A 19,463-nucleotide genomic window follows, 5' to 3' on the forward strand; every position below is an offset into this window, starting at 1 on the left:
TGCAACAATTTGCTAATCATGTGAGAATAGTCAGCATTGCACCTTCTATCTATAAGGTTTACATACTGTACCTTGAAGTACAATGCGCTGGTCTGTTTGCTGGCACTGTACTTGAATTCTATTAAATGTCCCAGCTATACAGCCTACTGGTTAATTTTATTAGTGTATCAATGGCCACAGCAATGCCACAGTGTTTTCTGTGCCCTCGGCTACTGATTTATTGATTTTACGTGGTGATACAAGCACTATTTCACACCACAGAATAAGGGCTGGATTTTCCTCTGTTATTCCACCATCATCCCCCCCAATTTTGGGCAAGATAGCAGTGGAAAAGACAGGAGAATTGGGCAGTGAGGCCTACTGCTGCATTCCTGCCCCAAGTTTAATTTTGCTCCCCTACCTCACCCACCACACAAATGTTGGCAGGGAGGTGAGGGTTGGCAAGCTGCCCTCAGATTTTCCCTGTCTTCAGATGACCATCAGGATTCAATTGGATTATCAGAAACCATCAAGAGAAGGGTGACAATAGTCCCTGGGGTAGCAGCAGGTAGTTAGCTGATGGCACTTTTTGGAGGGAGATTGCTTAGTAGTGGGCAGCTCCCCTCTGCCACTAGCCTCCAAAGACTTGTATTTTTAAGCCCCTGCCCAGCGCGAGGCCTAACAAAACACAAGTTCAGATCTTTTGGGGCTCCTTCACCCCCATTATGGGGTTCCACTTCAAGTGCTGCAGCAGTGGTCCTGCTGCAACACCAACGGTATTTTTCTGGCTTAGCAATAGAATGCTTCCCTCTTGGTAGCGGGAAAGTTCTGTCCTGTCACAATATCCGCAATGGTGGTGGGGGGGGGGGGGGGGGATAATCTGCCTTAAATACCTATTAGGCCACAGCAATCTGTTCCCTGCATGCTTCTGCACCTGCACACTGGAGCGGAATCAAGACAACAGGGAGGAAATGAACTGATCTCACAAATCACAGAAGCCATTTTCACCCTGAGATGGAAGCATTTTTTGATTTTTTTTTTTTAAAAACCTTGTCAATTGGTTTATCAGGGATATGTGTAAATGTTTTATGCAAATATATATATTTAAAAATGATGAAATGCTCCGACCGAAGATTAAGTAAAATACTGGTGCCAACATTACTGGAGCCACATTAATACCATTACCATTTGAATTTGGGCCATCATCCCTTTTGTCTCTCTAATCTCTCATCTTCCAACCTATCACAGACCTTTACTTTTGTTCTTTCTTCCCCTTCCCCTTTCAGTGCTTGTTGAGAATCTGTTCTTTTCGAACACTTTCCAGTTCTGACCATGGGTCAGCGACCCGAAACGTTAACTCTGCTTACTCTCCAAAGATGCTGCCTGACCTGCTGAGATTTCCAGCATTTTCTGTTTTAATTCCTTAATACTACTCTCCTTACTCCCACACACAAAATAAATGTATGACATTGAATTGGGGGGGGGGTGTGAGAGAGAGAAAGAGAGAATATTAAGCAAAGTTTGTGTTGCTACAAAATGTGTTTGCATCATAAAATAGAGAATTAATTCATTTTTTTCATGACATGGAAGAATGAATGAATTGCTTAAACATTTGCAATAGAACATTTATTCCAATGTGTTCTAGCATGTGCTGATGTAATCAGAGAAATTTATTTTCCAATTCTCTTTGTTTAATCATACATGTGCTGCATTTCATCATTTTAAATATTTATGTTTGTATAGTGTTCTATGGGAAAAATAATTGCATGAGATAGGAAATGCTTGGTTATATCTAAACATTGCAACTTCAAGGTTCTTATAGATACATAGAAAATAGGTGCAGGAGTAGGCCATTTGGCCCCTCGAGCCTGCACCACCATTTAATAAGATCATGCCATAATCATTCCCTCAGTACCCCTTTCCTGTTTTCTCTCCGTACCCCTTGATTCCTTTAGCTACAAGGGCCATATCTAACTCCCTCTTGAATATATCCAATGAACTGGCATCAACAACTCTGCGGTAGGGAATTCCACAGGTTATCAACTCTGAATGAGCAAGTTTCTCCTCATCTCAGTGCTAAATGGCCTACCCCTTATCCCAAGACTATGTCCCCTGGTTCTGGACTTACCCATCATTGGGAACATTCTTCCCGCATCTAAACTGTCCAGTCCCGTCAGAATCTTGTAAGTTTCTAGGAGATCCCCTCATCCTTCTAAACTCCAGTGTATAAAGGCCCAGTTGATTCAGTCCCGCCATCCCAGGAATCAGTCTGGTGAACCTTCACTGCACTCCCTCAATAACAAGAACGTCCTTCCTCAGATTAGGAGACCAAAACTGAACACAATATTCCAGGTGAGACCTCACCAGGGCCCTGTACAACTGTAGTAAGACTTCCTTGCTCCTATACTCAAATCCCCTCGCTATGAAGGCCAACATACCATTTGCCTTCTTCACCGCCTGCTGTATCTGCATGCCAACTTTCAATGACTGATGAACCATGACACCCAGGTCTCGTTGCACCTTCCCCCTTTCCTAATCTGCCACCATTCAGATAATATTCTGCCTTTGTGTTTTTGCCCCCAAAGTGGATAACCTCACATTTATCCACATTATACTGCATCTGCCATGCATTTGCCCACTCACCTAACTCAGTGTCCAAGTCACTCTGCAGCCTTTTAGCGTCCTCCTCACAGCTCACACCACCACCCAGCTTAGAGTCATCTGCAAACTTGGAGATATTACACTCAATTCCTTCATCTAAATCATTAATGTATATTGTAAAGAGCTGGGGTCCCAGCATTGAGCCCTGTGGTGTTCCACTAATCACTGCTGCCATTTTGAAAAGGACCTGTTTTATCCCGACTCTCTGCTTCCTGTCTGCTAACCAGTTCTCTATCCACGTCAGTACTGTGTTCACACTTTGGACTTACCCTTTGAAGCAATTGGACCGATTTTACCCATTTGTCCCATTTCTCCATTCTGACCAGGTTCACCATTCAATCCTTCATAAAATTAAAACTTCATATTAGATGGTTAATATATGCTGCATTTTAATATAGCTCTGACTGACAAAATGCCAGTTATTCAAACAAAATGGTAGTTCACTGAATACTTTGCGACCAATTAAACTGGAGTTTGTTGTATATGTTAGCAGGCAATAAGAATGAAAAGGAGAATTATTCTTATTTGGGTCAAGTGTTCTTGGGCCTTAGATTTAAAAAAAATGAACCAGTGAAACTTATGCCCTCAGATGGATGTAAAATATCCCACGGCACTATTTCGAAGAATTTTCCCTGGTGTTCTGGCCAATATTTTTTCCTCAACATCACAAACAGATTATATGGTCATTTTCACATTGCTGTTTGTGGGACCTTGCTGTGTGCAAATTGGCTGTCGCGTTTCCTACATTACAACAGTGACTACACTTCAAAAGGTACTTAATTGGTGATAAAGTGCTTTGGAACGTCCTGAGGTGGTGAAATACACGATATAAAATGCAGGTCTTTTCTTTTTCATTTACATTAACAGACACAGACAATGATGTCACCACTTATGGGCGGGAGTCCAAAATTGGGGCGGGGGGCGAGCGTCAGTCCACTGCTGGGGACCTACGTATATAGTCCCCAGCAAGGTAAGTAAAGGTTAATAGCATACGTGTCAGAGCACAGCGTAAACTGCAGAACAATACAGAGAAATAGGTATTTGCAATATTAGTTAAATTATGATAAGAAAGGAAGACAATGACCATGGATAACAACTTGCCATTTGCATCCTCCAAAACTGAAGCAACACATCTTAGAAGTAGGCACTTGCAGTCAGTGCTACAGTAGACAAACCTACAGCTGGAATTGTATATCTTAAACTCATACCACAGAGGAATAGCCCAAATACTGGAAACTTACCAATGATATGTTGACTTCAGACAGTAAACTTAACCTTGCTTAACTGAGATGTAATTTGGAACACTGAACATAATTTTCTTATACTGTTATAAAGCAAAATCCAACAAATGCCGATATATTGTGGCACACTTAAATGACTGCTGTGCCTATGATAGTTGGGACTCTGCCAATTAATAGTGCATAACCAAATGCTGTATAATCCTTAGGGGCCTAAATTGCCCTTCCCGATAAGGCCTTTGACTGCCTAAAAGCGGTGGGCACGGGGTGGCACGGAATAGCCGCCGACTAACTGACGTTTGCAACATTGCCCTCAGGGGTGTTTGCTGCAGTCTGAAAACCCGCCCCGCTCCCCCCACTTCCACCCTGCTCCTGCAGATGCATCCTCAATGACGTCATCAGAGCATGCACTGCAGCGGCTCCACCCCGGAAGGTAAATTCAGGTCCAAAATCTTCCGGCCGCCTGTTGGTGCCCCCGACAGTTTTTTGGGTTGGTGCCAGCTCAAGACCGCCAGCGGCCTTTAAATGTGTGTTGCATGTAACACCATTATTTTTGCCGAGAATTTTTCAGACTTTTCACAAGTTTGTCAGTTACTTTGTTCAGAGCAGGATTAAGTGCGAGTGGGCCAGGCTCTTCAATCTCCACAACACAGAGCCCTCATTGTGGAGGTTCTGCTTGCAGGTGCCGAGGGGTCAGTGCTGGCAGTGGAATGCCTTCTGCACTGTGCGTGGCAGGAGGCACGCAGGAGAAGGCGGTGCCATCGCCAATGGCTCCAGAGGTAGTGGGCAAGGGATGCAGCAGACATGGCGACCCAACATGCAGAAGGCCATGGAGATGGAGTGAGACTTCAACCCAGAGATATGGCCTAGGAAGGACCTGCCGTCAGGAGGGAGGGGGGCGGGCAGGGGGAGCAGGTAGCTGACCGCCCGCACAAGATAGTGGGCGAAATCAAAAGAAGGCAGGATGTACAGCAGCCTGCAGAGGGCAAGGAGCAGCAAGAGCTTGAGGAAGGCGACAATGTGGCAGCTGCATAGGAAGACACGAGTATAGGTATAGGGGCAGAAGGCCCTATCGTGCAAGAGTCTACAGGCAGCAGTTTTCGTACATGGATCTGATGGATGACCAATGTCCCCATAGACTTCAGTCCTGGAAGGATATTGTGAGGGAGCTGTGAAATCTCTTGCAGCCTGACCTCCAGCCTCAAACAAGGCTGAGGACAGCTCTGACTGTCACAACCAAAGTGACCATTGCACTCAATGTCTATACCACTGGATCTTTCCAAGCTGCTACAGCAGACATATCGAACATTTCGCAGTTCGCAGCGCATCGCTCCATCCGTCAAGTGACAGATACTCTTTTTAAAAAAAAAAGGAGGGACAACATTTCCTTCCTGATGAGCAGGGAGAAGCAGTTGGAGCAGCAGACCGGATTCATGCAAATTGTGGGTTTCCCCAGGATTCAGGGCGCCCACGTCGCATTCAGGGTGCCTCAGAACAGTCCCGAGATGTTCAGAAACTGCAAGGGGGTGTGCCAGGCATGTTTCCTGCCCCAGCGAAGATTGCGGCTGGCTCCTTAGAGACAAGGGCTACCCACAGCGCACTTGGCTGCTGTCTCCCCTTTGTAACCCCAGGACTGCTGCACAGCAATCCTAAAATTACTCTCATTCAGCCACCAGGTGCATCATTGAGCAGACCATCGGAATCCTTAAACAGAGGTTCCATTGCCTGGATCGCTCTGGTGGAGTGTTGCAGTTCTCGCCTGAACAGGTCTTCCTATTCGTGGTCGTCTGCTGCATGCTTCACAACCTGGCAATCATGAGGGTACTGTTGTATATGCAGACTATGGATGTACTCTATGTGTAGTCACTATATGATTGCATAAGATGGAGACTTGTTTACCTGATGTACTGTCAATAAGGTTTACACTATGTACATACATGCTGGCACCACTAGAGGGTGCAACTGGTGGAGACCAGGGGTTTCCTGCCCTGGTGGCAGGGCCCTGTATAAAAGGCTGCACACCATACTTGTACAGCACTCTGGAGTTTGGAATAAAAGACCAAGGCTACTACAGTTTGAGTACAACACATTGCCTCGTGGAGTCAGTCATTCATGAGTACATTATAGACATAACAGATACAACCATTGGAGGACGAGCCGGCAGTACCACCGGAGGAGGACAACCGGGAGGAGGAAGCGCAGGAGCATGACACGCAGGAGGAGGAGGAAGCGTCGCCTTCCAAATCCTGAAAGGGACGTCCTAAACCATCTCATTGCTGCCCGTTTCCAATGAGTTCATGCGCACTTCACCCTTCATCTTTGCATCTCCATGGCCAACCCAATGTGCCCTTTCATATATCATTGGCCACAGTGAAATGAGAGACCTGCACAGATAGTGGAACACAAAATAAAGATTTATTACACAAGAAAGAAAGGTGTAAAAAATATACACAATCATTTATCACCCTTGTACATCTCCTTATAATCCCTCCTACGCAAGCCTATTCTCGAACTATGCCGCAGTGTCTCGCCTGTGGCTGCCTCATGGGTCTGCGAAGGCTGCTGTGTTTCAGGTGTTGAAACTACAAATGTCCTTCTAGGAGGCCCTCGACCAGCTCTGGCCCTGGAAGGGCCAGCTACACATTGGGCAGCACCCTCCTCGGTGTGTTCATTCGGCCTTGGCTCGGGCAATTCCATGCTTGTCGGCAACGGCGGAGTGACAGATCTGGGCTCAGGACTGCTGTGATCCTGAGAGCACATCATCCTGACCTGAGGAGCCTGCGCCACTCCCCTGGGGCAGCACCCTCACCATCACCCCCAATCTGCTGGAGCACAGGTCAGTGGTGTGGCATAACGCCAGAAGGTGGTGGACCCAGCTGCGATGGCAACAGTCAGATCTCACATGGTATCCAGCTGAGACTACATGAGAGCAGACACAGTCTCGCTGCCACCAGAGACACAGCAGTAAGACGCTCCATGGCCTGTTGCCCAGAGTGCACAAGAGCATTGAGCTTCCAGGGCAGTGGGCATCCTCTGCAAAGCACCACTCAGGCGCTCGTTCCCTTGCGTCTGTGCTGCCACATCGCCAATGTGACGCGGTATCACAGCTGCATCAGCATAGTCACTCTGGGATTACACCATCGTCTGCACACTGGCAATGATGGGCTCCATGGTGCGTGCAGAGCTGTTCACAATGCGGGAAGCGGACTCCTCCACACTCGCGATAGGCTCTGGGGCACCTTGCCATTGCCCCCAACATCTGGGAATGCATGGTCTCTATTGTGTATGTAGGCACTTTGTTAATGACTCCACGAGGCAGGGGTATGGTACTTGAACTGTACAGACTGTAGTCCTTTATTGCAGCTCCTAGAGTGAGAACACCAAAAGAGGTGAGCTCCCTTTTATACTGGATTACCTGCATTGTACAGGTGATCCTTAGGTCTCCAGCAGCAGCACCCTCTGGTGTACAGGTAAGGTATATACTGGGTGAAAGTACATTCAGGTATAGTGTTACAGTACATCATTGGCATGCATACATAACAGCCTCCACCCTTCTTTCATAAGCCCCAACCTCAATGGGCTCATCAGAGTCCTCTTCAGCAGAACTTGCATGCAAACTCACTCCCCCCAGAGAGATGGCATCCAAGGTTGCCTTTGCCCTTCAGCATGCTGCAGCCCGCGAGGCCCCGGTGCATCACCCAGTGCAGACTCCTCTACTAAATCTAACATTCCCAATCGCGTACTCCCAGTATCTGAGCTGGCACGTGCAAGTGTAGGAAGCAGTGACTCGGTGCTGCCAGCAGTGTCACCCTCTTCCTCATCGGACATGGCACCAATAGATGGCGTGACCTCTAGAGTGTCATCGTGGCTTTGGCTCTCAATGGCCTCATTGTGTTGCCCTGGCTTTGGCTCGCAGTGCCCTCAATGCTGTTGTCCTAGCTTTGGCTCACACTTGAGCTCTCATCTGCAATCATAAATGGCACAAGGGCTCCCATGATGGTGAGGTAGGGCATTGCACCATGCAGCCTGCAACTTGCACACTATCATAAGCAAATGCACAGTAAGCACTGGCGCTTTCAGGGAGAGATGGCATTAAAGGAATACTTTCACTTACTGATGCTGCCCCCAGTGGGATCCACACAACCGGTGGCCACATGAAGGCAACATGTGGGCCCACTAGCCTCCGAACCCTTTCTTCCAGATGAGTGAGCAGCTGGATCTCTGGCTTGCCAACACCAGTCCTCTGTTGCTCTATATGGTTGTGAAAAACATTCACCTGCAAAGCAAATAAGGCTTGCTGAGTATCAGTGTCATGAGGCCTCAGCAATGAGTGCAAGTGTGGGTCCAATACATGCAGTTGTAACTCTGACATGAAAGGGAGCCTCCATTGCAAGAATGCACACACAACACACACAACACACACAACACACACACACACCTCAGCAATTAAATGATGCTTCAGTGACTATATACACTAAAGGCTAGAAATAAGAGGTGAAGGAGAGGCTTGCAGATGGAAGTTGAGGAGTTGGGAGAACTTTTATCAGTCGAATGATGTCATTGAGCCTTTTGTGGCATTGGGTGGTGGTTTGGTCATGAGTGGAGGTCCCCAAGACCTCCACAGCGATCTCTCCAGGCATTAAGGAACACAGCACGAGTCAGTCTGCCTGTCAGGGTAGGGAACATGCCTCCTTCCCTTCACAGCCTCGATGATGGTCTCAAGTTCCGCATCAAAAAATCGCTCCTTGCTCCTTGCTCCTTGCTCCTTGCTCCTTGCTCCTTGCTCCTTGCTCCTTGCTCCTTGCTCCTTGCTCCTTGCTCCTTGCTCCTTGCTCCTTGCTCCTTGCTCCTTGCTCCTTGCTCCTTGCTCCTTGCTCCTTCTGGATTCACCATACCTTCAAATCAAACTGATTCCCTGCTCAGGGCCTAGCTGCAAACCCTGCCCTTTAAGAAGGCCAGGGAGCAGTTGGCTCGTTAGCAGTAAATCAGCAGCAGCTGAAGTTCGTGGCCTAATCAGACGGTTATGAATTTCTATCCCTTAGTATCTTGTTATTGATATTAATTGTGTTATCATAGATGTTGTTAAATAAGGTGATATCAGATAACTCATCAGTGTGTCCAACTTCATCTTTGATGACACCAGCAATTAGAAGTTAATTACACTTCACTCAATGTTATACTGTGGCTCTGTTGTGATTGGTTTGCCTTGTTTACCTGCTGATATACCATGGATTGGATTATGTGAGATCTAATTCATGATGTGAACCTTAGATGCAAATGATAAATTTCAATTCAATTGGGGGTGGGGACGGGATTGAGGGGTGTGGTGGTGGGTGATGATTTGTTGGATACTCTTCAACAAAGATAGATCAAATATTGGGATTCAGAAACAATCAGGCCAATTTTCCTCGATCCCATGGCCAAGTGCACTGCTGCAGGACATGCTGAAAGTGTACTTGTCTAGGCCAGTCCCATCTGCACGTGTACTTCCTCCCCGGGGGAGTATTTTTATTTGAGTGGCCATACATCCGGTGCACATGCTGTGCAGCAATTCGGCCCACACCCAGTGACTGTGCTGTAAAGGACCACCAGATGAATGGCTGGCTCCTGTCACTGTGGGATTTCTCTAGATTTTTGTCTGAGGTGAAGTGGTCTCTGATGTTGAGAACCAGTTTTGGAAGAAGTAGGGCACCCTGCTTTAAGGATGATGCTGTTGAGTTTACTGATGAGGGGAGGCTCTTTCCCATCCATGGCCTTAAGGTGCCCAAGGTAGTCGACAGAAGAGGGTGACAGTTATCAGGATCAATGCCATCAGCACCATATCCAAAACACTATGTCAATGCAGAACAAAATTCAATGTCCTCGTCAGACAGTGCAAGGGACAGCTTCACAGGCCCCTCTTCTTTCTTTTAAATATCAAGTAGCAGCACCTTTCACATTCTTCCCTCCTGAGGTACCACTGTGCACTTCTTACCACTTCCCTTGCCTGGCAACCCTTCCCTCAGCATAGGCATGACAGCCAACATGCTTTCACTGATAAACACCTGCATACGGAACTAGTCATCATGAAGTTCATCCTCCCATTTGAGATAAGGCAGATTCTATAGATCACGTATTGTGATCTCTTTATCTCTGCTTCTTTGGAGGAAAATGGAGCAAGCCACATGGGAGGTAGTCTTACTGCATTGCAGGACCTCACACCATTTAAGAAGGGGGTCCTGCAAGGTGCCAGATGCTTCCGGAGAAGGTTGTAGATGGGGAAGCAGGAGGTCATGTTCTGGCACAAGCTTTGCATCCTCCCACATGCACTGAAACAAGGACCACCTTATCCTCACTCTGTCTCGGTAGGTATGTCATAAATAATGCAGCATGCCCTTCCCAGGAGCATCCACCAACTATCTCACCTGACACCTGTCCTTGCATCTCAGTGTGGCATTCAAAGACTGTGGTGAAAGAGGTGCAGGTGTTGATGGAAGAAATATTCCATCAACAGCTGGTGCAGCCAGGGATCTGGATTTCTGGGCTCAGTATTTAGAAGAAGGATGCTTTCTGAGCAGCAGAAATTGTTGGAGTCACTGGGAGAATTACCTTGCAGCTTACAACTCATAGCAGATAGGGTGGAGGATTCCACAATCCATATTACGTGGAGAGCTTATGCCAGGCATTGACAGTATGCGTGCGGCCTTAGAGCGAGTGGCAACTCCATCTGCAGTCTAACTCCTCACAGCAGAGGTCATAATACCAGCCTTTGCTTCTCTCCTGAATGCTCAGACTGCTGTATCTTGGCCTTTGAACTGCAATATAATTTCCTCCTTCGACAAGATATCTGACTAGTTTGGTTGTATGGGGAGAGTGTTTGAGAGAGGCTACCATGGAATCTGCTGCCTACATATCAAGGCTTGTGTTTCAAACTACACAAAGGTTCCTCTAATGAGACAGGTCAGAACTTGTCTGGCAGTTACTGGAGGGCTTCCTCTGCCTCATAATCTGTGGCTTCCTGTGTGATTCATTTTTTCTTTCTTTTTTTTCCTTCTCTTTCTGCCTCTCCGTGCCTCTGGTATTGTCTCACTATCTCGCTCTCACACCCACTGAACCTGCATGGTCTTTCCTCAATGTTTCCTCACCTCTCAGTTAAGCTTGCGACTCAGATTGCGAAGTCAAAAATATGAATTTTTAAATTATCTAATTTCATAGAAAGCAATATGTGGTCTAAATTAAAGATGATGAGAAGCAGATAAATATTACATTAATAAAAAGTGAATGATCAGCATAAAAACCTACAATTAATCTACCACCTATGTTCCAGTCTCAGACTAGCATTGTTAAGGAAGTTAACACTACCAATGAAGATTTTAGACCAGGGGTTCGCAAGCTTTTTGCTTCTGAGGCTCCCCTTCTGTGTTTTAAAAATTCCACAGACCCTCTGTAACACAACACAAGTATTTTTCTGCAAAAAATTGGTTATGCAGTACAATTAAACATATATATTTATTATCTTTTTTGTTTTGTGATGGGACAGTGGGTGGCAGTTCTCACTAAAGGGGTTTGTAGTCGACAGGTGTTTAACAGATTGTTCCATCTTAGGTTCTGGAAAATAAGTATTACTGAGTAGGGGGTTTTCTCCTGAGGTTGGGGAAAACAAGCAGGCTTATTGGTATACTGTGTCTGACTAGGGAGTATCCAATAGTTCATTTCCCCAGTCCTAAAATCCCTCTCCTTAACATGCATAAAAGTCCATCAAAAATATTTGTATCTTTATATTTAACATAAAATATAATAAAAATGCAAAGTTTCTCTTTGGATATGAGTTACCAGACAAGGCTGGCTACATTAATTTGTGTTCACACCATCAAGTCTGAGCATGATTAATATGCAGAATCAATAGGTCAAGCCCCAGGATCAGGACTGCATTGTCACCCCCATCCAGGAGAGATGCGGGTGGCAAATCAGCCCCTTTTGTCGCCCATCTAGACCTAGAACAGCAAAGAAAGGAACTGCCAGCAGGTGTGACATTCCAGTTAACATTTCCATTAATTTCATTCAAACTGAACCAACCAGAGATCTTACTGAGTTTGGATCGTACCCGCAAACGACCTCTACCTCAAAAAAAAATCATCCACTGTCGATTTCAGTTTCTGAAACTGATGAGAATTCCCGTTTGAAAAGAGGTATTAAAGGAGCTCTATGTGTATGAGCTTGACTGGGTGTCAGTGCTTTGTCCGAACCTCGCACCAACCTGTTCTCCATCTCTTCCCTCTGCTTTGCCGCTAGGAGCCTGGATGACTTATCGATCGATGCGCTATCAAGTCCACCCGGAAAAAGCCGGCAGTCTCAGCTATCCAGAAAAACCATTATGCCCCAACCTTTTCGCTGATCCTATCCTTTCAAAGTTCAATCCAAACTTTGCCCCGTATGAACCATTCCCGTTTCCGATTGCATCTCATCTGAGTGTGTTACTAATTATAAATTGCTCAGAATCGACTCCACCAGGGAAAGTATTGCTCAGTGCTTGTTTTGGCGGACCTCTTAAAACCTTCTTGTGGACGTATAGGGACCCACTGAGCCCTGGTTGTGAACCTCAGTTTTAGACTACATTTGCTAAATGTCTGTAATCTTCAATCTTTTGTTTGTCTGTCTTTTCATTTGTCGGGAATCTGTACAATGCTTAACTCCAGCTAACACAGCATTAACTCTGTGTCATTTGATTAGTTTAAGGACATTACCCATTACTGTGATGATGAGAAAATGCAAGCGGGAAATGTACTTGCATCTTTCATGTGGAAAAAGTATCCCAAAGCATCAGGGGAAAGAGCATGAAATGGATAGTGAACCAGCCTTTATATGTTAAGACTAAGGAGGCGAAATTGTCCTGTGCTGGGTTTGGGGCGCAGAATTTGATTTATCCGACTTTTTTATTGCCCGGCAGTAGCAGGACACATAAGCCCTGGAATTGGGCACTTTATGTGAAAAAAAAAAATGCGGGCACTCCCGGGGCGGGAGGGAGGTTGGAACGTGGCGCTGATGATGTCAGCGTGACGCGGATGTTTCGCTTTGCACTACTGTGTCGCAACGCCCCACCCCCTCTCATAAAGGGCCCACTGGGCCACCAGGAAGTGTTTTGACTGGGCCAGTGGCCCGATACCCAAGGGGGGGTGCCAAGCTGCCTCTTGGCGGCCCGGCTGAACCAGTGACCACCATTGTTGGGTCGACTCCAGAGTCGGCCGACAATTAAATTAAAATGGCGGCCGTGGCGCTAAGCCCTCCCCTTTAATGGGGTGCAAAGGGGTTGGCACGGCATGACAAGGGGTTGGCGCGTACGGCGTTGACATCATTGCCGTGTGCGCCGCGACCTGGGGCGCCAATGACAGGACGCAGCGCAAAACCATTTTCACCTACAGCATCCTGGGGGCAATTCCAGCCGCGTCGGTTCCGCCATCTGCCCTCGGGCGCAAATCACGTATTGCCCCATTAGCGCCGGCCAGAGGCACTAACAGGCCTTGTGCAAAGGGACAATTTCGGCCCCTAACTGCCCTGCCATGAATTTGGTATTTGTGTCACTAGCCTTCCTTAATTGTGACTATCAAGGCATGAACCTTAACATTTGAGTGCTCACTTTACAATATAAAACTTGTACTAACATTATCACTAGTTCTGGACCCAAAAAGCAATTTCAGTTAAAAGTTGTGGTGTAATATTCATATAATTAACAAACATTAGTAGAAACAGCAAAATGTGTACCTTTGGCTTTATTGGTGGTTCCTTACTATTATCTCAGCTTGGCTATCACTAAAGGTCCCAACAACATATGAGAAAGAAAGACTTGCATTACTATAGTGTTTTTCATGACCTCGGGGCATCCCAAAGCACTTTACAGCCAATGAAGTACTTTTTCAAGTGTAGTTACTGTTGTAATGTAGGAAATACGGCAACCAATTTGTGAACACCAAGGTTCCACAAACAGCAATGAGCAGATACTCTGTTGTAGATGTTGGGTGAGTGATAAATATTTGCCAGAACACCAGGGGGAACTGTTCATCTTTGAAATACTGCCTTGTGATCTTTTAAATCCACCTGAGCGATTAGACAGGGCTTTGGTTTAACCTCTCATTCCAAAGATGGCACCTCTGACAGTGTAGCACTCTCTCAGGAATGCGCTGGAGTGTCAGCCTAGCTCAAGTCCCTGGAGTGGGAGATGAACCATGACCTTCTGGCTCAGAGGTGAGAGTGCTACCAACTGAGCCATGTCTGACACTGTTGAGTTAGAAAGATTACATTTCTTTGAGTTTAATTTACTCACCACCTACAGGACATCCTGTTTGTCTATTATATTAACACTGATACTCATTAATGGGAAACATTTTGTTTCAGAAATAAATCCCCTTTCTATCATGTTCAATGAATTTGAGTTAAATTACTAGTGAATGTAATTTATACTCAGTCTGCGAAGAATAGCTTTGTGTGTTTACAGATAACAGTACTATACTGGAATGAATCTCATTTACAGGAATAACAAGCTTTTGGATTCACTGAAGTTTACAATTTTTCCCAGCTGTTTCACTTTTCTTTTGCCAGTGAAGTGCTGGTAAATTTATGTGCGTATCAAGATGAGCATGTCACTGCTGGGAAATGGTGCCCAAGGGGTGATATTCTTGCTTCATGCTAGCACTCAACCATCAGAAGCACGTATTGGAAATTCAAATCACGCACAATTTTCCAACCATTTCATCTGATGTTTGGATAATCATGTGTAGTGCACAGCCAAATTTCCAAAAAGTGTCACATGCGTGCGAAAATCCTGGCTGCCAACGTAAAGTTAGAAAATTACCTCTCTAGCATTGGCATGAAGTATTCCCAGGTCAGGTCAGCAGTGCTAGATGTAAAACTCCCTCCATGCTGCCACAGCAAAGTGCCTTAAGTCAAATCTCCAAAGAGCCTGATGGCCTTCAGTTCCAGTGAACAGTCAGCACACTGACCTTTCACCCACAGAACAGAGTTAAAATTTATCCAGACTGATGGAATTGAAGTTACTTTTTCTGTTAAAGTTTTTAAGTGAAATGAGTTTCAGACAGTATCATCTGGTTTTGATTGGGCATGCATACTAATTGTCAGTTTTACTTAGGCAGGATGACTAGTATCAGAACGAGTACAGTAGGTAGTGCTCATTAAGAGCTCAATTTCCCCCAAAGCTTTTTTTTGGTGTATTTGAAGAGTTACGCCCGATTTTTTGAGGCCTAAGTATGCCAAAAAAAAAAATTCTATGTTTCCCCCGTTGGATTTCTTCATTATGGCGTGGCGTAACCCATCTCTCCCTCTCTCACTGTCTCTGTCTGTCTGTCTGTCTCTCTCTCTCTCAGACCGAGAATGGGACCGAACCGGGAGAATAGGGACACACAATGGGACCGGACAGCCTTTGGGCGGGGTTGGAGGTAAGTTGCTGCTATGTATTTTTCAATGCTTTTAGTTTGTCCGGACAGGGAATTTTCGAGATTGGAGTAAAAATCCTCTTTGGTCTCATCTGTTGCATCGAGTGTTGGGACGTACGCACTGATAATTGTGGTGCACTGGTTCTGGGATAGGGTGAGTCAAAGAGTCATGAGGCATTCGTTAGCCCTGCAGGGGGAGTCTTTGAGGCGGTCGACCAACTTGTTTTTGATGGCGAAGCCAACTCTGTGGAGGTGGCATTCTTCCTCTGGTTTCTCTTTCCAGAAGCAGGTGTAACCTCCACCTTGTTCCTTGAGCTGGCCTTCTTCTGCCCGCCGGGTCTTGCTTAGGGCAGTGATGTCAATATCAAAGCGTCTTAAGTTCCCGGGCAACTATGGCGGTGCGGCGTTCCGGTCTGTCGCTGTTGGGGTTGTCCATGAGGGTCCTGACGTTCAGGTCCCGAACTTCATGCTAGAGGAGTGGAAGATGCCTGTGTGTTAGTTCTTTTAATGTGGGGTGGTCGCTGCACACCGGCTATCACACGGGCTTAGCTGAGCGAGGTCTTGATCCAGTGGCAAGGGGGTCCAAGACGACTGGAGACCAGGCACTGCTATATGGGCCTAGTTGCCTCGGGCGAGATGTTGGCCGCAGGCTCGGCGTTGAGTAGCGCCCTTGATGGTAGGTGGTCCAAGGCTTGGTTGGGGGCAGACACTGGGAGGGTCAGTGGCCAGCTAGAGTTCAGAGTGGGAGGGCAGCGGGGGGTCACAGCCATGGTACTCACCACGTGCTGGAGGAGGAGATGAGGCCAGGTTATCATTGGAGAAGGAGAGGTCCACAAGGTGAGGAGTACTAAAGCATGGGCCTTACGCTAAACATCAGTAAGACAAAGGTCTTCCACCAGTCTGTCCTCGCCGCACAGCATTGCCCCCCCAGTCATCAAGATCCACGGCGCGGCCCTGGACAACGTGGACTGCTTCCCTTATTTTGGGAGCCTCCTGTCAACAAGAGCAGGCTTTGACGACGAGATCCAACACCGCTTCCAGTGCGCCAGTGCAGCCCTCGGCCACCTGAGGAAAAGAGTGTTTGAAGACCAGGCCCTCAAAACTATCACCAAGCTCATGGTCTACGGGGCTGTAGTAATACCAGCCCTACTGTATGGCTCAGAAACATGGACCATATACAGCAGACACCTCAAGTCGCTGGAGAAATACCACCAACGATGTCTCTGCAAGATCCTATAAATCCCCTGGGAGGACAGACGTATCAATGTTCGCGTTCTCATCCAGGCCAACATCCCCAGTATTGAAGCACTGACCACACTCGATCAGCTCCGCTGGGCAGGTCACGTCATTCGCATACCAGACATGAGACTCCCAAAGCAAGCGCTCTACTCGGAACTCCTTCACGACAAATGGCAGCAGAACAGTTACAAGGACTCCCTCAAAGCCTCCCTGATAAAGTGCGACATCCCCACTGACACCTGGGAGTCCCTGGCCAAAGACCATCCTAAGTGGAGGAAGTGCATCCGGGAGGGCGCTGAACACCTCGAGTCTCGTTCACGAGAGCATGCAGAAATCAAGCGCAGGCAGCGGAAAGAGCGTGCGGCAAACCCACCCACCCATCCCCTTCAGTCAACGACTATTTGTCCCACCTATGACAGAGATTGTGGTTCTCATATTGGACTGTATAACCATCTAAGAACTCATGTTAAGAGTGGAAGCAAGTCTTCCTCGATCCCGAGAGACTGCCTATGATGACGATGATGAGTGTGTCCGGGCATCTGCTGTGACGATTTCCTTAACTCTCCGGAAGGGTTTTCTGGAGAGGTCACATACGCTGGTCAAATCAGAACGGGAGTAACTCTCAGCTGGCCAAACTTCCCTAAATGGCCAGAATTGGCATAGGTGGCTGGTTACACCCCCTCTGGTTGAAAAAAAACTGACCTCAAAAAATCGTAACTAACTGACTTACACTGGTGCAAATTGATTGGGGAAACTGGTTTATCAAATTAGGCCAAAAGGAGCAGCCTGCTCCAAAAAAATGGCGCAAATCACTGGGAAAAATTGAGCCCTAAGAGAGGGAAAGAGTTAAGATGATTAGTTGCGGTCCCTATCCAAGGAACCTTACCCTGTACTAACTCATGCAACACTAAAAGAAGGAGTACCTGATGGAGAAATCAGAGTGAAACGATTAATGTTCTGTTCAGTTAAGTCCTATAGAGTACAGCTGGCTCTTTTGTTTCCCTCCTGTGTCTTTGGAATGAGTAAGGGGGTTTATAGGCATTTAGTGGGATGCAAGGAGTACAGAAGGACCGAGCAAACAAGTACACTTAGCATGCAGAAAGTAATTTTGAACAAACATTAAACAGAAAGGGACTGAAATTGCTCAACTATTCTGGGGGCTGATTTTGCGTCAGGCAGGACTTCTTCCCACCACTTACCAGTGTCCCTGGTCTATATCTCAGGAATGGAGGCATTTAAATATTTTTCCTGGGTGTCAACACCATTAGGCAGCTGAGATGCCTGCCTTGACTGGGGAGGCAGAGGGTCAGGCAAGGAGGGGAGGGGCGGGAGAAGGAAAATCACTGCACTGCCTCTGTGATCATTGCAGCCATTTAAAATTGAGCTCCCCGGGCCCTTAGGAATACCGAGTGCCAGGGGTGCAGGAGTATCCCTTTCACCCAGCACTGCTAAAGTGCAAATGACAGTAAGTATAACATCAGGGTTTCTGCCCCATTTTGCAGCCCCTCTCCCTCTGAACTGGTTACACTCGTTTCCTGACATTATAAAAACAAGACTATACCGTGGAAGATGGTGCTGATTAGCTGGTTGGGTGAAATGCATAACATGTAAAATAGTTGCTCAGCATTATCTGGGAGAAAATCCAGTCCCAGATTTCAGGGAGGAAAGTGAATGCAGGGGAAATTGCAGACACAGCAAAAGAAAGTATGAAAAGCTGGGTAGTAGCAAAGCAGAAAGAGAGATCAAAGAACCAAGGAGAGAGACACAAACCTGATAATGGGAGGTAGATCAACAGCAGGTAGGGAAGACAATGTCCACAGTAAGGGAAAGGAAGTACCAAGAGTGAGGGCTAGCTGGAACCTGAACTTACTGAGAAATCAGCTGAAGCTGAGAGTACAGGAGGGGAAGCAGCAAAGATCCTTGAGTACACAGTACAAGAGGGTGAGTGCCTGTAGTGAGCCTTGGGGGTGCAGGTGGATAAAGTCTGAAAGCTCACTGAGTGTAGGGAGAAAGCCTGATGAGAATATCCGAGAGAGACTGAGAAGCTGATGCTACATGGAGAGAGCGTGTAACTCGAACTTGTCCAATATCAAGGAGGCCGCCAACAACCAAGCCTGTTTACTGAGTCATCAGACTAAGTTAATTGAGATCATCAGGTCCAAAAGGAAGAGTAATTCAGTCCTGGAACTAAAGTTCTAGGTAGAGGGTTACTGAACTGTGTATGATATGCTGTGAATGTAAACTGTGCTGTGGTGTGTTGAGAGCTCACACTGTCACTGTAATCTGCAACAAGATCATCAAAACCTGCCTGTTACAGTTCTGCAATATTACCACTGTGTGGTTCTTGACCAGCAGATATGGGAGATATTAGTAACGCCAAGTTAAAATGTCCCTGCAGATTATAGCTAATATATTTCTGATTACAGTGCACCATACCTTTTGGTCCAGGTGGACCTAGTTTTCCTGTTTTCCCAGGTTCACCGGAGTCACCCGTTTCACCCTGCTCACCTTTCAAAACAGAAAACAATCATCAGATGCAAGTTTTGCAAATTCAAAGATTCCCTCTTCTTTCCAGGTTTCTACTGGTTAAACAGCGCAACCCTTTAGCACAAGCATTGCTCTTACTTTTAAAATGCATAAATGGTTTTCAGAATAAGATATCTTCAAACATGATTTATGTGCATTTATAAATCCATTACAAAATAGAATTACCTTGCAATTATATTGTAATGTGTTTTTTTGTGTTATGACAATCCAGTATAACTCTGACAGTTTTTGAGAAATTGATTGTTTGGTATTAGTCGCACTGGTATGGAGCTGGCTTTTCAAACTTAAACATACAATTTAAAAGTATTCATGCTACTTGTTATATTTACTCAAGCAGAGTAAGCATGGTTTTATGAAAGGGAAATCATGTTTAACA

The 19,463-nt window shown here is 46.3% G+C and overlaps 1 protein-coding gene across 1 annotated transcript in view; it reads right to left on the reverse strand.

Annotated features, from left to right (window-relative positions):
- The window catches only part of colec10 (collectin sub-family member 10 (C-type lectin)), an 81,036-nt gene that overhangs the window by 7,951 nt on the left and 53,622 nt on the right, over positions 1–19,463 (reverse strand). The window contains exons 3-4 of the mRNA XM_070874889.1: positions 18,977–19,048; positions 2,910–2,981 (exon numbers count right to left, since the gene is read on the reverse strand). Of these exons, the coding sequence (XP_070730990.1) occupies positions 2,910–2,981; positions 18,977–19,048 (144 nt within the window). The remainder of the gene's footprint in view (positions 1–2,909; positions 2,982–18,976; positions 19,049–19,463) is intronic.

Source organism: Pristiophorus japonicus, chromosome 1 (genome assembly GCF_044704955.1).
Source record: "Pristiophorus japonicus isolate sPriJap1 chromosome 1, sPriJap1.hap1, whole genome shotgun sequence".
Lineage (NCBI taxonomy): Eukaryota > Metazoa > Chordata > Chondrichthyes > Pristiophoridae > Pristiophorus > Pristiophorus japonicus.